Consider the following 18,019-nt stretch of genomic DNA (forward strand, 5'->3'; position numbering starts at 1 on the left):
TCACTGTCTAAGGCTACCCAAGACCTGTCAGCATGGAGAATAGCTTTCTGATTAAACAGGGCAAAAAAGCCATCTTTACCCTCTCAGCTGCTTCAGCATATGAATGTCATTCTAGATACCCAGAGAAATAAGATTTTCACTCAGAGAAGAGGCAACTATCACTGATTCAAAGGGCCTATCTATACTCACCTGTCATCTCTTTGGATCATAACTCAACTCTTATATCTGCAGCTACTTCCATGAAAATTACACTGCCTTCTTGGTCACATGAGCTCTGGGCAGTGTTGCTTGTAAGTTGTGTGCTTATACAGCCACTTGGGATTAGCAGCACCCCCACATGTAAGGTGATTCAAATGCCACCTGGCTGATTAGCAGCACACCCACAAGTAGGGTTTGGTTCTACTCATGGTGTGCTTTCACACAGGTCTCAGTACACATAATTTATTTTGCACATGGATGAAAAAATCTGCATATGGATGAAAAAGGTTAGAGGGAACAGTTTTATCATATCACTATGAGAAACTAGTTATGTCCTGGTCTGCATCACTTCAAAAATTAAGTTCAAATGAGTGACTAGTATCATGTCATTCCTATCCCTCCACATGAGCTTGCTTGACCAGCAGTAAACTAAAGACTTAAAAAACGAGAAAACTAACTTCCAACATTCAAGTCATTACAATGAAATTAGACAATTTCCTAGTAACATTCTGTGTTTTAACAGCCTAAAAATTATAGTGTTTGGATATCTTACCAATCCAGGCCATTGAACTTGTTTGATCTTTGATCCCTGAGACTGGCTAGGGTCCTTTCTTTTTGCCCAGACCAGCTGGTACTCCACCAAGAAGGCTGCAAAATCTTCATAAACTTTAACCCACTCTCGTTTTTCCCATTCAAGGTCATCAAATTCCACATATACCTGGGGAAATTAGATAACAAAAGACAAAATATATATTATTTTATATATCAATATAAATTGCATTTTGTACAGTATAATAGTAAAATTAACTATACACATTTCAGTATATTATCTGAAATACCTGCTCAATCTCAATTAAGGTGAGAAGATTTAACCGGTAAGTCTCACCTTTAACGGGTTAACTGGTGGGGCTGAAGCAGCTAGATACAGTGTATGAGAAGGAATTTGAACAGTGTGCAAGAAATACTGATGGGAAATTTGCCATTTATGGGTGGAGCAACATATACAATGATTCAGTAATAAATGGCTGGGTGATACCAGAAGATGGGGTTGCATATCAGGAACAATAGATATATTGGGAAATAACCACACTTGCTGAATATTTAAAGGAAGTGGCAGTGAAAGCTCTAATAAACTGTGAGCAAAAATTAAATGGTCACGTGTGCAGTTTTGTCACAGATAACGCTGCAAAAGTGGCAAAGACTTAGAAGAGGAAAAGGGTGCTCCTAAATAACATATGGGTGCAGTGCTCATTTAATAAGTCTTCTATTCAAAGACTTAAGTATGTCTTCTCAAGGAATAAAAATAAATGTTAAAGTTACAAAATATTTCCATAACCATCATTTTGATTCAGCTTCACTGAAGAGAGCAGAAGGATCCACACTTAGTGTCCCTCAAAATGTTCAATGGAATTTTGTGGTTGATTGTTTTGAACAATTTATTAAGAATTGGCCTGTTCTCATAAAATCATGTGAAGAAAACAATGATTAAATAAATGGAAGCATCTCATCCAAAGTATCTAACATTGGATTAAAAAGTAACGTAAAGGATATGCTCATGATACTGCAACCTACTATCCACAGCCTTAAACAATCTTCAAGAAATTGCTGCTGCATTGCTGCGACTGCTGACATTTGGAGGGCACTTCAAGAGACAATGACAAAAGAAATGCCTCACCAGAAACTTCAAATGCAGGCAATAAGACAGCAAATGGATCAAGCACTAACTCCACTGTGGTTTTTTGTCAACATTCTCAACTCTAGATATAAAGATAAATGCCTAACTTCTGAAGATGATTCTACCATGGCAAAATACAAAATCATTCCTCAGTTACGCCAGCTATAATAAATTTCAGGGCTGCAATGAAACATTATAATCAGTATGTTTATTGACGATGTTTTGAACAGTCACTCGCCTGAACTGGTGGAAATTTTTAGCCAGGCACCTTGAAAAAGAGTTCCTTCAAGGTGCTAATAACCCAAGTTTTCACAGCAGTAGCTTCCTCTGCAGGCACACAGAATATTTTCATTATTTAGTACTATTCACTCAAAGCTAAGAAATCAACTGAGAGTTGAAAATACAGGGCAACTTGTACTTGTTTCAGCGTCTGAATCAAAATGGCAGTGGGAATGGGAAAGATGAGAGCCATTTGTATGGTGTTCTTAAAACTTCTACATTTAGTGTTCTGAGAACTTGTCAGTTAAAATTTGAAAATTAAAAAAAAAAAATAAGGATAGCCAGAAAAACCTCAGGAGACTGCTACAATTGCAAATGTGAAACATATCTTATTTTATTAAATTAAATCTTAAATCTTAAATCTTGCAGATATAAGTGCTATTGTGCTTGTGTGATTTAGTTCTTAAATCAGCTCAACACAGATGATGAATATTATGTACTATTCCCTAATAATATTATGTACTATTCCCTAATAAAAGCAAGTTATCTAAAAATATTTCACCACGTATATTCTTTTAGATGTTGTCAAATACTGTATTGAGCTATAAATTAACATGTTTTAGTTATCAGATTTGTATCACTATTTAAGAAATAAGTCAAGTAGTATCAGGGGGAAACTTGATTTAAATCAACGATTTAAAATTACCTTTATTTGAACCTATCCACCCTGAACCACCGACTTTAATACTTATTTTCTGGAGAACGAGGCAAATGAACTCTTATGAGACTATGTATGTGTATCTGTAAGGATTTAAGTGTAAATTCAATTTAATAAACAGAACACGTGTACAGTGGAGATGAAGAGTCATCAGGGAGATATTTGTGATCCCTGATTCTTCACTGCTTGTCCTTAGAACAACTCAGATTTACAAAGGATGAGCTCTAAAAATAGAGTACAATTAGGTTTGGCAGAAATTGACTCTCCTATGATCCAACCTAGCCACATTCCTGACCCAATATACACAAAACTGCTTCTACCATATGGGCTACGTCTACACTGGCCCCTAATTCCGGAGAAGTCATGCAAAGCAGGTAAGTCAGAATAGGGAAATCCGCGGAGGATTTAAATATCCCCCGCGGATTTAAATAAACATGTCCGCCGCTTTTTTTCCGGCTTGAGGAAAAGCCGGAAAAAAGCGTCTAGACTGGCGCGATCCTCCGGAATAAAGCCCTTTTCCGGAGGATCTCTTAGTCCTACTTTCAAGTAGGAAAAGGGCTTTATTCCGGAGGATCGCGCCAGTCTAGACGCTTTTCCCCAAGCTGGAAAAAAAGCGGCGGACATGTTTATTTAAATCCGCGGGGGATATTTAAATTTCCACTTTTTAGGAGTTTTCATAAACAATGATTAAGTCTCATTAGTCTGTAATCATCAAAACATGTTGGTTTGCAGCTGTATACTGTTCTTGCATTGAATGTGGTACTGTTAACCACAAGAATGCACTATATCAATACACAATCATTTCCAAATGTATATAGCTTAACATATATTTATTTTGATTTTTTTACGTATATTAAGAATTGCATCATTGACAATCTGTTTACTAAATGATTAATTTATTGCATGGTTTATGTCAATCTTTATTTAAATAAAAACTGGGATTTATTTAAAAATGCATAAATTTAAATTAATTGTTATTAGTGAAACTTATGCTGGATACATAAGAAAAAATAAATTTATTTAAAAAAGATGCTTTACATTTAAAACTAACGTTATTTTAAAAAACGGAGTATCTGTTAATATAAGAGTTTTAAATGTAAAGCATGTTTTAATAAATTTATTTTTTCTTATGTATCCAGCATAAGTTTCACTAATAACAATTAATTTGACTGAGTATTAACAAGGGAAAGACCAAGACAATGAAGATCAACCAGTCCAACAACACCACTACCACACTGGGAGGGGATGACCTGGAAGATGTGGAGCAGTTCATATACTTGGGGAGTATTATGGGCAAAGAGAGAGGAACAGACAAGGATATCAATGCTAGGATAGGGAAAGCAACAGCTGCATTCATGACTCTCCGTCCCATATGGAGTTCACAAATAATATCTGCGAAGACGAAACTGCAAATCCAACACAAATCTGAAGAGTGTGCTCTTGTATGGATGTGAGACCTGGTATACTAAAAAGTCTTCAAATCACAAGCTACAGACATTAATAAACAGATACCTGAGGTACATCCTTCACATCAAGTGGCAAGACTGTCAGAAATGAGGAGCTGTGGAAAAGAGCAGGACAAGAACCACTTGACGTTCAAATCAAGAGAAGGAAGAGGGAATGGGTAGGCCACATTCTCAGAAAACCATCATCCAGCATAGTCCGTCAAGCTCTCACATGGAGTCTGCAAGGAAAACGCTAAAGAGGAAGACCTCGGACAACATGGAGAATATCTACTGAGAATGAAGGACAACAACTGGGATACTCCCGGAGTCAGCTAGAAGTTGTCTCTCAAGTCAGAGTGAAGTAGAGGAGACTTGTAGATGACCTATGCTCCAGTCAGAGTACAGGGGTTTAAGTAGTAGTAGTAGTAGTATCTGTTAATGAACTGAAGCATTTCTAGTCACAATTTCCATCAAGATTTCAGAACTAGTCAACATCATCCTCTCAAACTTATTTTTCAGTCAAAAACTAGAAAAAAAATGTTTTCCTGATTTCTTAATTTCCCATTGGTATCTTAACAACTACACTAGAATATTTTCTTAATTTAATTTTATTCTCTCTGTACTTGCACTGGTTCTGGTTCCAGTTTCTTAGCTATTAATTGCCACTATTTGGTAGGCTGATTTTCTTCAAAATTTTGTCAGAAAACATATACTACTCAGAAATTTTAAATTAAATTCAAATAATTTTAGTAGATTTAGTCCATTTAGGCCTTAATACTAATCAGAATTTCAAATTTATTTTCAATTTATGTATGTATTTCTTTAAAAAGAGGAAAGGTATTAGATATGAGTACCCCAACATTTTAAAAAAGAATCCATTTTTAAATTTTAAAAATAGATCATCTATCGTACATGCTGATCAACCATGTTCAAAACAGCCATACACCATCCTCCTCAAGTCCACACAAAAGCAACACAGCAACCCAAAAACCAACTCAATAAAACCTGCAGCCAAACTGGGATCCCTAAGGAATGCCCAGGCTCAAAATTCTCAAATGTTGACACAAGAACACCAATGAATATAAGCTGTCCACGGACAAGTTTAGACTCTAAATTAGACAAAGTTTTCTAACCATCAAAGGAGTGAAGTTCTGGAACAGCCTTCCCATGGGAGCTTGATACATTTTCCATAGAATCATAGTGTTAGAAGGGACCACAAGTATCATATAGTATAACCCCCCAGGATGGAGGATGTATTTGAAATTTAACAATACTGCCCTATTACGTCCTAGTGATAGAAATGTAGCCGTGTTAGTCTGGGGTAGCTGAAGCAAAATGCAGGACAATGTAGCACTTTAAAACCATCTTGTTAGTCTTTAAAGTGCTACATCATCCTGCATTTTGCTTCTATTACGTCCTGTGAGTTTTTTAAAATTAAACTGAACTGAGAAGTAATTTGAAGTGCCTGTTTCACTCCAGCTTGATGATCTCTGGTATGGTTTCCTCGTTTTTTTTTTTTTTATGAAGATTATGGCTTTTTTATCATTCTAAAAATTCAGCTCTCTCCCAGACTGAGAATATAACAGGTTCAAAAACAATAAGGGAGAGACTCATACCTCAGAATAATTGCTTCAGCATGGCAAACAATAGCCTTTGAATTTTCTTTAAAGAAACACAGTGTAAACTAGGTACATGCTGATTCTTTTTGCACCCTGGAATTTAAATATAACATCTAAGTTGGCTGCTTTATTTTGCATTCATGAAAACTTTGAGTTTAAAGGGCTTCAGGGTGCCTCCCCGCTCTAACCCAATGCCCCTTCTCTCCCCTAGAGCCAGGCACCCTCAGCCCCCTGCTCTAACCCAATCCCCTTCCTTTCTCCCAGAGCCAGGCACCTCAGCCCCCCCTCTAACCCAATGGCCTCCCCCAGAGCCAGGCACCCCCAGCTCCCCACTTAAACCCAATGCCCTCTCCTCCCTCAACCCCCTCCCCTTCCTTCCCCCAAAGCCAGGCACCCCCAGCTCTAACCCAATGCCTGGGTCTCCCTCCAGGCACTGGGGCACATGTGCAGAGCAGTCGGTCATGGGTAGGTCCTGGGGTGCGTGCAAAGAGCAGTTGGCCGTGAGCAGGCGCCGGGATGCGTGCACAGAGTGGCTGGCTGAGAGCAGTCCAAGCACGTGGCTCAGAACTAGCAAGAGTCACATTTCTTTAAGCAAAGAAAGAGCCACATGTGGCTCGAGAGCTGTGGATTGGCCACCCTGCTCCTCTCTGAGCCAGGGATCACCTGTGTGGCACTGCCGTTTTGAAACCCCAAGGTGGCGTTTCAAAGAAGCAGCTGACACACAGCTTATCCGCAGCTCAGCTGTATGACGCTGCCCCTTCGAAACTCCTGCTCCTCTCTGAGACGGGGATCAGTTGTGCGGTGGCTGCCCCTTGGAAACACCTCCTTCACGTTTCAAAGCAGTAGCGCTGTGGAGCCCGGGGTCAGCTGGGGAAGTGCTGCACAGAACCTGGGATCAGCTGGGGAGTCCCCCCACTGATCCCAGGCTCCATGGCTTTGAAATGCACAAGAGCCCCCGCCCTCCGGGGACTCTTGTACATTTCAAAGCCCCAGTGGGTGCTCTTATATATTTCAAAGGAGGCATGAGGAAGTGCCTATGGACTGGTTGAGTAGTCAATGGAAATTCCATCAACTACTCAACTAGTCAATTAAGCACAATTTAATATCCTCAGCACTACCTAGAGCAGTTCTATTACATCCCATAACTTGCATGCTATGCCTCTGTAATGCAACCTAAAATTGCATTTGCTTTTTTAGCAACAGCATTGCATTGGTGACTCAAATTGAGATATTAATCCATCACCACTCCCAGATCCTGTTCAGCAGTGCTGCTGCCAAGCCAGTTATCCCCCTTTCCATATTTTTGCATTTGGATTTTCTTCCCTATAATATTTTACATTTCCCTTCCTTGAATTTCATTTTGTTGCATATAACTCAGTTCTCCAATTTATCAAGATCCCTCTGAATTTTAGCTCTATCCTCCCCAATGTTAGTAACTCCCTCCTCCCAGCTTTGTGTCATCTGTAAATTTGTTCAGTATACTTTCCATTCCTATAATCTAGATCATTTATAAAGATGTTAAACAACACTGACCTCAGAACAGATTCCCACGGAATCTTACTCGATACTTCCCCCTCCAATCTTACATCATTCCATACATGCACTCTGTGTTTGCAGTTATCTAACCAATTATCTAACAACTTAATGGTAGCTCTGCCATGGGTGCACTTTCTCCTGCTTTTTTATCAGAATGTCATTCTGGACTGTCTCAAAAGCCTCGCTAAAGTCAAGTTATATTATTTTTGAAGGGAACAGTATGAAAATGGCTGTGTGTCACTCTAGGTAGTTGTCTGCAACTGCTACAGGTTGGATCTCTCTGGTCCGGCATTCTCGAGACCTGCCTGGTCCAAAACGAGGAAGTTGACTACACCAGGGGACATCAATTCTGACCCCTCCTGTCCAGCTCTGCTCCTGGCCTGAGCTGCCGGCCCCCAGACTAACTGCTGCCACTTGCCCTCTTGTGGCTGTTGGCTCCAGCAGGATTGCTGCTGGTCCCAGCCTGATTCCCAACCAGGCCTTCTTCAGTCTGATTCGTGGCCACAGGGGCTCTCTTACCCAAGATTATCCATGGTCCCGGAGATGTTGCCGGACGACAGAGTCCTGGTTTTTAGAGGTTCAACTTGTATCAGCAAATACTTCCAACAGCCAGTAATGGGATACTAGATGGTAAGGGCTCTGAGTTTCTACAGGGAATTCTTACCCAGGTGTCTGGCTGATGGGTCATGCCCACATGCTGAGGACCACCATATCAAGGATCAGAAAGGAATATTTCCCTACTTCAGATTAGCAGAGACCCTGTGGGTAGTGAAGGATAGGGAGGGTTGCCGCTCTCTCTCTAGCATAGTGCATGGGTCACCTGTAGGTTTAAATTAATATAAATACTCGATTCTCTATAATGTGAAGTCATTAAATCATGATTTGAGGACTGCTCTAACACAGTCAGAGTCTATTACAGGAAAAAGGGGGTACCATTCTGTGTAAGGCTCTTTCAGTGGTAAAAGATCCTGAAAACCCGCAGGAAGTTACGCCCTGAGCCCTAGGAACTTGGTACAGTAAATTAACAGGGTTAACCTTGAGATGTAGGAATTAGGTAAAGGTGTATCCCCCTAGAGTGTGTGTGAGACAGAATTCTGTGCAGGTAACAGCAAGACTGTGCAAGACGTGGAAGCAAACAGATGAGTCTTGTTGAATGGAAGATCCTTAACCTTCATTTGTAACTCCTAAGAATGGCCAAGGCTTATAAACAGGACTATGGCAGTAATCATAGAATCATAGAATACTAGGACTGGAAGGGACCTCGAGAGGTCATCGAGTTCAGTCCCCTGCCCTCAGGGCAGAACCAGATACTGTCTAGACCATCCCCGATAGACATTTATCTAACCTACTCTTTAATATCTCCACACATGCAGATTCCACAACCTCCCTGGGCAATTTATTCTAGTGTTTCACCACCCTGACAGTTAGGAACTTTTTCCTAATGTCCAACCTAAACCTCCCTTGCTGCAGTTTAAACCCATTGCTTCTTGTTCTATCCTCAGGGGCCAAGATGAACAAGTTTTCTCCCTCCTCCTTATGACACTCTTTTAGATACCTGAAAACTGCTATCATGTCCCCCCTCAATCTTCTCTTTTCTAAACTAAACAAGCCCAGTTCCTTCAGCCTTCCCTCATAGGTCATGTTCTCTAGACCTTTAATCATTCTCATTGCTCTTCTCTGGACCCTCTCCAATTTCTCCACATCTTTCTTGAAATGCGGTGCCCAGAACTGAACACATTACCCCAATTGAGGCCTAACCAGCACAAAGTAGAGCAGAATAATGACTTATTGTGTCTTGTTCACAACACACCTGTTAATGCATCCCAGAATCATGTTTGCTTTCTTTGCAACAGCAGCACACTACTGACTCATATTCAACTTGTGGTCCGCTATAATGCCTAGATCCCTTTCTGCCGTACTCCTTCCCAGTTGCTTCCCATTCTGTATGTATGAACCTGATTGTTCCATCCTAAGTGGAGCACTTTGCATTTGTCTTTATTAAATTTCATCCTATTTACCTCACACCATTTCTCCAATTTGTCTAGGTCATTTTGAATTATGACCCTATCCTCCATATTAGTCGCAACCCCTCCCAGCTTGGTATCATCTGCAAATTTAATAAGCATACTTTCTATACCAATATCTAAATCGTTGACGAAGATATTGACCAGTCGGTCCCAAAACAGACCCCTGAGGAATCCCACTTATTATGCCTTTCCTGCAGGATTGTGAACCATTAATAACTACTCTCTGAGTACGGTTATCCAACCAGTTATGCACCCACCTTATAGTAGCCCCATCTAAGTTGTATTTACCTAGTTTATTCATAAGAATATCATGTAAGACCGTATCAAATGCCTTACTAAAGTCTAACTATGCCACATCCACCACTTCTCCCTTATCCACAAGACTCGTTATCCTATCAAAGAAAGCTATCAGATTGGCTTGACATGATTTATTCTTTACAAATCCATGCTGGCTGTTCCCTATCACCTTGCCACTTTCGAAGGCTGTGTCTACACTAGCCACTTATTCCGGAAAAGCAGTCGCTTTTCCAGAAAAACTTGCCACCTGTCTACACTGGCCACTTGCTTTTCTGGAAAAGCAATGACGATCTACTGTAAAATTGTCAGTGTTTTTCCAGAAAAACTATGCTGCTCCCGTTTGGGCAAAAGTCCTTTTCCGGAAAAACTGTTCCGGAAAAGGGCCAGTGTAGACAGCACAATAGTCTTTGCCGCAAAAAAGCTCCGATTGCGAAAATGACGATCGGGGCTTTTTTGTGGAAAAGCGCGTCTACATTGGCCACGGACACTTTTCCGGAAAAAGTGCTTTTCCAGAAAAGCATCCTGCCAATGTAGACGCACTTTTCCGGAAATACTTCTAGCAGAAAACTGTTCCGTTTAAGCATTTCCGGAAAAGGGTGCCAGTGTAGACGTAGCCCAAGTGTTTACAGATGATTTCCTTAATTACCTGCTCAATTATCTTCCCTGGCACAGAAGTTAAACTAACTGGTCTGTAGTTTCCTGGGTTGTTCTTATTTCTCTTTTTATAGACGGGCACTATATTTGCCCTTTTCCAGTCTTCTGGAATCTCTCCTGTCTCCCATGATTTTCCAAAGATGATAGCTAGAGACTCAGATACCTCCTCTATCAGCTCCTTGAGTATTCTAGGATGCATTTCATCAGGCCCTGGTGACTTGCAGGCATCTAACATTTGTAGCTGATTTTTAACTTGGTAAAATAAAAAAAGAACTTCTAAAACTACCCCCTTCCCACTAGCATTAACTATGTTAGGCATTCTTACAGACTTCTCAGTGAAGACCGAAACAAAGAAGTCATTGAGCATCTCTGCCATTTCCAAGTTTCCTGTTACTGTTTCTCCCTCCTCACTGACCAGTGGGCCTACCCTCTCCTTGGTCTTCCTCTTGCTACTAATGTATTTATAAAAAGTCTTCTTGTTTCCCTTTATTCCCGTAGCTAATTTGAGCTCATTCTGTGCCTTTGCCTTTCTAATCTTGCCCCTGCATTCCTGTGCTGTTCGCCTATATTCATCCTTTGTAATTTGTCCTACTTTCCATTTTTTATATGACTCCTTTTTTATTTTTAGATCATGCAAGATCTCGTGGTTAAGCCAAGGTGGTCTTTTGCCATATTTTCTATCTTTCCGACACATCGGAATAGCTTGCTTTTGGGCCCTTAACAATGTCCCTTTGAAAAACTGCCAACTCTCCCCAGTTGTTTTTCCCCTCAGTCTTGATTCCCATGGGACCTTATCTATCAGCTCTCTGAGCTTACCAAAATCCACCTTCCTGAAATCCACTGTCTCTATTTTGCGGTTCTCCCTTCTACCCTTCCTTAGAATTGTGAACTCTATGATTTCATGATCACTTTCACCCAAGCTGCCTTCTACTTTCAAATTCTCAACCAGTTCCTCCCTATTTGTTAGGATCAAATCTAGAACAGCTTCCCCCCCGATAGCTTTTTCAACTTTCTGAAATAAAAAGTTGTCTCCAATGCAGTCCAAAAACTTATTGGATAGTCTGTGCCCCGCAGTGTTATTTTCCCAACATATATCTGGATCTTACTCTAGGTGGCTGCATCTGCCACATCTAAGGTGGCTTGGAAGGCTGTGCTTGAGATCTTCTGGCCCTCCTGGATTGTTGTTTGGAGCTGTGGGTATTTCTGCTCAAGAAGGTGTTCGAGGAGACCTTGGACCTTGGAGTAATTAATGTGATTAGTGTCAGCTAATAATGCAGAATAGTTAGCTACATGTCTGGAGAGTGGAGGAAGAGTAGACTTTCTATCCAAATAGATCAAAGCATTTATGATATTTATCATGAGGCTCAGAGCAGAACTGGCTCGATGAAGACAACTTTAGTGCTGGTCCAGAAATCTGGGCTGGCATCTGTACTGGTGGGGACAGCCTGTTGGTGCGGGTTGACTTCGATACCGGGTCCTGAGATGGTGTGGTCGGTGCCATTGCGGAGATTATGTTTAGACTCCGAGTGCTTCTGTACCATCGGTGCACAGCTTGTCAGCAGTGCTGACTGCTTCAGCTCGGCACTGGGGACAAAGATCAGGTGAGCAAAACTCATCTTTTGAGAGCCTTTATCTATCAATGAAGAAGAGCACTTCTTGGAAGTAATAGAAGCTTTATCCTAAGAAGCACCTTGTCAGAAGTAGCAAGGTGCTCCTCTGAAGACTGGAGGGATCTTTCAAGCAATATCGTTTTTAGGCAGATTTCTCAATCGTGGCTAGCTCTAGTCATTAAGTTGAAGCAATATGGGTGCTTGAGTGAAACATGGCCCTCTCCAAGGCATTTGACACTTGGACAAATTGTTACCTGCACAAATTCCTTTATCCCTTCCACACTGAAGGGGCACACACCTTTACCCAGTTCCTAGGGCTCAAGGTGCAACCCTATTAATTTATACACCCATCCTTACCCAATTCCTAGGGCTCAGGGTGTAACCACCCATGGGTTGGCAGGATCTTTAGCCACTTGAAAGAGCCTCACACAGTAATATCCTTATACTCTATTGACAAATCCCAAACAATTGATAAGCAGTTTCTTGCCAGACATAATGGTGTGACTTAAGTTTTCTTTACCCATCTTGTGATCTGTTCCTTTATCTGGTGATAGTGGGGGAGCTATCAGGGCAAAGTCCCTCCTCACAACCTGGTGTGACACTTTATAATACAACTTAGATGGAACTGAGAGTATGTGACTCCAGGCCTTACAGTAATGGCTGCTACTCTTCAGTCTGGCTGCAGAAGGCGGCTTTGGTTCAGGCCTAGCACAGGCCTTCCAACATGGCTACAGAAAGGCCATACTGTTAAAATGTCCGTCAAAAGAGTATGCGGTCCTTACATGTGTGTCATCTTTTAAAGCCGGGTGAACAAGGCATGATAGCTGGTCAAAGGGTGGGTGAAAAGGGAAGGGGGGATCCAATAGGCAGGAAGGCCCCATACCAAAAATAATGTTGTTGTTGTTCAGAAGCAAAGAGGAGGGTTTGTTGAACACCAGGTTGAAAAAGTATCAACGTTTCCTTCTATATTGTCATTTATGTATTTGAAAAGAAGGTGACCGCAGGAAGCTCTGTCTGCTGCAGAGGACAGCAGAGAAGGAACTGAGGAAGCCACGCAGTCAATGGGAACCAAAGGCAGAGTCAGGTACCAACTGCATGGCACATCAGAGCAATGCTGTGACAAGTCTCCAATCACCGACACGAAGATGCACCTGTCCCTGAGGCAGAGCACCCACAGACACAGCACTCGAAGAAAATATGGTTCCATGCATTGAAATGGGACAGTCGGTTGGGGTAACTGGATCAGAACTGAGGGGATCAAGATATTGTCTTAAACTCTGAGGTGCCTGAATATTTACAGGCAGAATAAAACAGCACCAAGAAGGAGGTCAGCGGAGAGGGTTACACGTGAAGTGGGGTGGCCAGCTCTAGAGGAGAGAAGAGAAGTTGTGACAGCATGCCATCTAAGTGACTTTAACGTTCTCTTGGATTTAGAATGCTTGATTTCAAGGAGAATAAGGACATCACTAAGTGCTACAATAGCTTTTCCTTTTGCTACTCTTTGCTAAGATGGTACAACCTCAGACTTAGAAACACATTGGGAATTTTTCACAAGTCTGAACAAAACATTAGTTCTTTCAGAAATTTACAATGGAACATTGACTTGGTATAGCTTTGAAGCAATACTATGCAGAAGAAAAATGCTTTTTTTAACCATCTGAATTCAAATGAAATACAAAAAGTTCTCTCATATTGCCAAAAACTTAACTTTTTTTACATAGTTGTCATTCAACATTATACTATGCAGTAGTTGCTCTTTTCTGATCTGGTATTTCTGATTCCACATGAGATGCACGGCTGACCAATCAGTTTGTATGTCTAGTGTTCATAACTGTGAAGGTTCTAGTCTATTGTATGTACTCTCAGCTAATGGCAGCTTAACAAGTTTTTTCCCCACAAATTATAAGACCTATATAAAAAGAGCCAGAAACTTTAATTAGTAGCCCAGAAGGGAAAATAAGTGAAAATGCTTAATCAGCTCAGACATGGTCTGGGTCACAACACAAGGACATGATCTTTCAGAATATGATCTGAAGAAGTGGGTCTGCCCCACAAAAGTTCATCATCTAATAAACTATCCTGTTAGTCTTTAAAGTGCTACATATTTTTTTCCCCTTTTGTTTTACCAAGATCAGACTAACACGGCTACCTCTCTATTACTTTTCATAATGCAAGGACATTAAGGCTATGTCTAGACTACATCCCTCTTTCAAAAGAGGGATGTAAATTAGACATCAAAATTGCAAATGAAGCCGGGATTTGAATTTCCCACACTTCATTTGCATAATCACATCATGGCGGGTTTTTTCGAAAAACGCTATTTTGAAAGTGAAACCACAGCCTAAATGCGGTTCTTTCGAAAAGAAAAGCCTCTTTCGAAAGGTCCTGTCAAAAATGAGGTTTACAGGATCTTTCAAAAAAGGCTTTTCTTTTTGCATGAACTGCGTCTAGACTGCGGTTTCACTTTCGAAATAGTGCTTTTTGAAAAAACACCATGACGCAATTATGCAAATGAAGCGTTAGAAATTCAAATCCCGGCTTCATTTGCAATTTTGATATGTCTAATTTACATCCCTCTTTCAAAAGAGGGATGTAATTTAGACGTACGCTAAGTGCCTGACACACAAAGTTAACCAGATTTGATAGAAACACTGCTTCCACTTTTTTACTAGATTGCTCATCAAGCATAGACATCACCAGGGCTCAACAATTAGTGTAATCTGCTCACCTGTGGCAAGTAGATTACAAGCTGGCACAGCCGCGCAGCATGGTAAATGCATGCGCAGCATGGTCTGCACGTGCGCAGTGTGCTGAACTGCGTAGCTGGCGAGTAGAGCTCGCCGCCGCTTGGTGAGCCCTGGACATCACAATAACTTTTGCACAAAGCTTGATGTGCTTTTCTGCAATTATATGTGCTTCTCTTCGATTATGATGCTTCTGTTGCGTTTGCATTGTCCGATATAACGATTTTCATCATTGAGAGTATATCAGTTGAATGTGTGTCAGGTTTTCACTTAAACTATTGACTTTGTGTTCAGAATGATTTGTTTCCAAATGCCTTCATAGTTTAGTAGATATCAGAAAACTATTGGAAAGTACTATTTTGCACACCACACACTGCATGTCGGGAGCATCTATATTTCTAATTCAAGTGAATCCAAAAGACAAATAACTAACCATAACTTGTGTTTCTTGTTGCCTGCTGATAATCAAGTAGATGAGTCGTTTCCTTTTCGACAGTTCACTTTCCAATTTCAGTCACAAAAGGCTATGATTGTCCTTTCCCCAACATTTTGCTCATTTCTTCTAGCCAAAGTCCAATTATTAGAAACTAAAGTTTCTTTTTTTAGCCATTTATCCATGCAGAATGTGTTTAGTAATAATAGTATGTGGTGATATATTATGAAACATTGGAAAAAAAATACAGCATGAAGAGCACTTGTATTGCAGTGGGCTTCAGGCCAAAAAAAAAAAAAAAATCAAAAACTAAATATCTTCTTACATCTTTGATTTATAAAGAGCTATGCCAGATGGTTGAATCAGGCACATCCAATACAGTGGTTCTAAAACTTTTTGGCCTGTGGCCCACCCCACTCAACACAGACCTTTCCACGAACCTCCAGCCAACTATCTGTGATGACAAAATGGATGCAGGAAGGGAAGGGGTCTGGCCAGAAGGTTGGGTGCAGGAGTGGGGAGAAGGTGTTCTGGCCAAGAGTGGAGTGGGGGACAGGGTCTGGCATTTACCTGGCTTAGTGTGTCTCACCGCTTCCAAGCAACGCCCCCTGCTCCTCCCATGGTTCATGATTTCTGCCAATAGCAGCGGTGAGGAAGCCTCCGGGAGAGTGCTTTTCTGTGCTGCTGTTACCCCAGCCAGGAGTAGGGAAATAGCAGCACACAGAGATGCTTCTGTCCCCCACAAGCTAGATCTGACCTGCGAGGCTCACCCCTCCCAACTCCCATCCTCCCCCTGCAGCAGGAAGCCAACACTGGCACTCCAACCTCATGTCAGGGGCAGTGCTATAGTGCCAGTGTAGTCTTCCAGCTGCTGCAGGGGTGAGCCACAATCCTATGATCCAACCAGCAAGATGTCAGTGGTCCGCAGACCACACTTTGAGAACCACTAATCTAATTTATGTTATCGTGCCTGCAGTTCACGTGCAACTTGCTACATGCTACTGCAGTGCCTTTACGTCAGCTGTAGGCTCAGGGTTTCACCCAGCTATGCGTGCCTTACTAATCTACAAGAGTTCTTTGAAGGAATCAACAAGCATGTGTACTAGGGGAATCTAATGGATATAGTGTACTTAGATTTCCAGAAAGCCTTTGACAAGGTCCCTCACCAAAGGCTCTTAAGTAAAGTTGGTTGCATGGGATAAGAGAAAAGGTCCTCACATGGACTGATAACTGGTTAACTATTCTAAAGTGGGTTTTGCCCACGAAAGCTCATACCACCATCTATAGGTTTTGTTAATTTTCAAGGTGCTACTAGACTATTCATTGTTTTTTTAAGTTTTTAACTGGTTAAAAGATAGGAAATGAAGGGTAGGAATAAATGGTCAGTTGTCAGGATCAAGATAGGTAACTAGTATTGTCCTGCAGGGGTTCGTACTAGGAACAATCCTATTCGAAATATTCATAGCTCATCTGGAGAAGGAAGTAAACAGTGAGGTGGCAAAAGTTGCAGATGACTCAACTTCTCAAGATAGGAGAAACTTAAACAACAAATGGTCTAGTAGCACTTTATAGACCAACAAAACATGTAGATGGTATCATGAGCTTTTCATGGACACAGCCCTCTTCTTCAGATGACCGGAGTTTTGAGTTTAGGATGTGCAGCAGCAGTCAAAACAAACAGATTGTTAGAAATCATCAAAAAAGGAATGAGAGAAGAAGACAGAATATCTTACTGCCTCTGTATAAATCCATGGAACGTCTGATCTTGAATGTGGTCACCTCATCTCAAAAAAGATACCTTAGCATTGGAAAAAGTTCAGAAAAGGGCAAAAAAAACAATAGGGGTTTGGAATGAGTGCCATAAGACGAGAGATAAAAAAGACTGGAACTTTTCAGCTTAGAAAAGAGGAGACTAAGCGGGGATATGATAAAAGTCTATAAAATCGGGACAGTTATAGAAAAAGTGAACAAGGACAAGTTGTTTACTTGTTCCCATAAGAAAAGAATAGTTACTTACCTGTAACTGTTGTTCTTCGAGATGTGTTGCTCATGTCCATTCGAAGTAGGTGTGCACACCGCATGCACCGCGTCTTCCGGAGCGTTTTCTCTAGCGGTACCCATAGCGCTGGCAGGGCGCCCCCTGGAGTGGCGTCTCCATGGCGGGGCATAAGTACCCCTGCCGGCGCTGCTCCACCTCAGTTCCTTCTTGCCGGACACTCCAACGATGGGGAGGTAGGGCGGGAGTCAAATGGACATGAGCAACACATCTTGAAGAACAACAGTTACAGGTAAGTAACGGTTCTTTTCTTCGAGTGGTTGCTCATGTCCATTCGAAGTAGGTGACTTCCAAGCCAACCCCACATATGGAAGAGGGGTCGGAGCAGTCAGACAACAAGAGTTGCAAACGTTGAATAAACCCAACAAATTTATTCAACCAGGTAAACACAGAAAACAACTGTCAAGAACAGTGATAACTAACCATATTCACACCACAGAGTTGAGGACTGCAGAGCCCACCCCTGAGTCCTCCCTGGCCTGTTGTGCTAGCGCATAGTGTGCCGTAAAGGTATGGAAGGACAACCATGTGGCCTCCCTGCAAATCTCAGTAATTGGTATCTGAGCACTGAACGCTACCGAGGACGCCTGCGCCCTGGTAGAGTGCGCCGTAACCCGGGGTGGAGTCTTACCGGACAGTACATAACACTCCCTGATACACTTTGCAACCCAGTTTGACAGCCTCTGGGTCGAAATAGGTAACCCTTTTACCCTGTCCCTGAAAGCAATGAACAGCTGTTGGGATCTGCGAAAGGGCTTGGTCCTATCAATATAGAACACTAGCGCTCG

At 41.5% G+C, this 18,019-nt stretch overlaps 1 protein-coding gene across 4 annotated transcripts in view; it reads right to left on the minus strand.

The window, feature by feature from the left end:
• JMJD1C (jumonji domain containing 1C) overlaps window positions 1-18,019 on the minus strand; it is a 389,891-nt gene that overhangs the window by 251,549 nt on the left and 120,323 nt on the right. For all 4 annotated transcript variants that reach the window (XM_075934893.2, XM_075934894.2, XM_075934898.2 and 1 more), the window contains one exon: window positions 752-916. In XM_075934893.2, coding sequence (XP_075791008.2) covers window positions 752-916 — 165 coding nt within the window. The remainder of the gene's footprint in view (window positions 1-751; window positions 917-18,019) is intronic.

The sequence above is a fragment of the Pelodiscus sinensis genome, chromosome 8 (genome assembly GCF_052426305.1).
Source record: "Pelodiscus sinensis isolate ZL-2025 chromosome 8, ASM5242630v1, whole genome shotgun sequence".
NCBI lineage: Eukaryota > Metazoa > Chordata > Testudines > Trionychidae > Pelodiscus > Pelodiscus sinensis.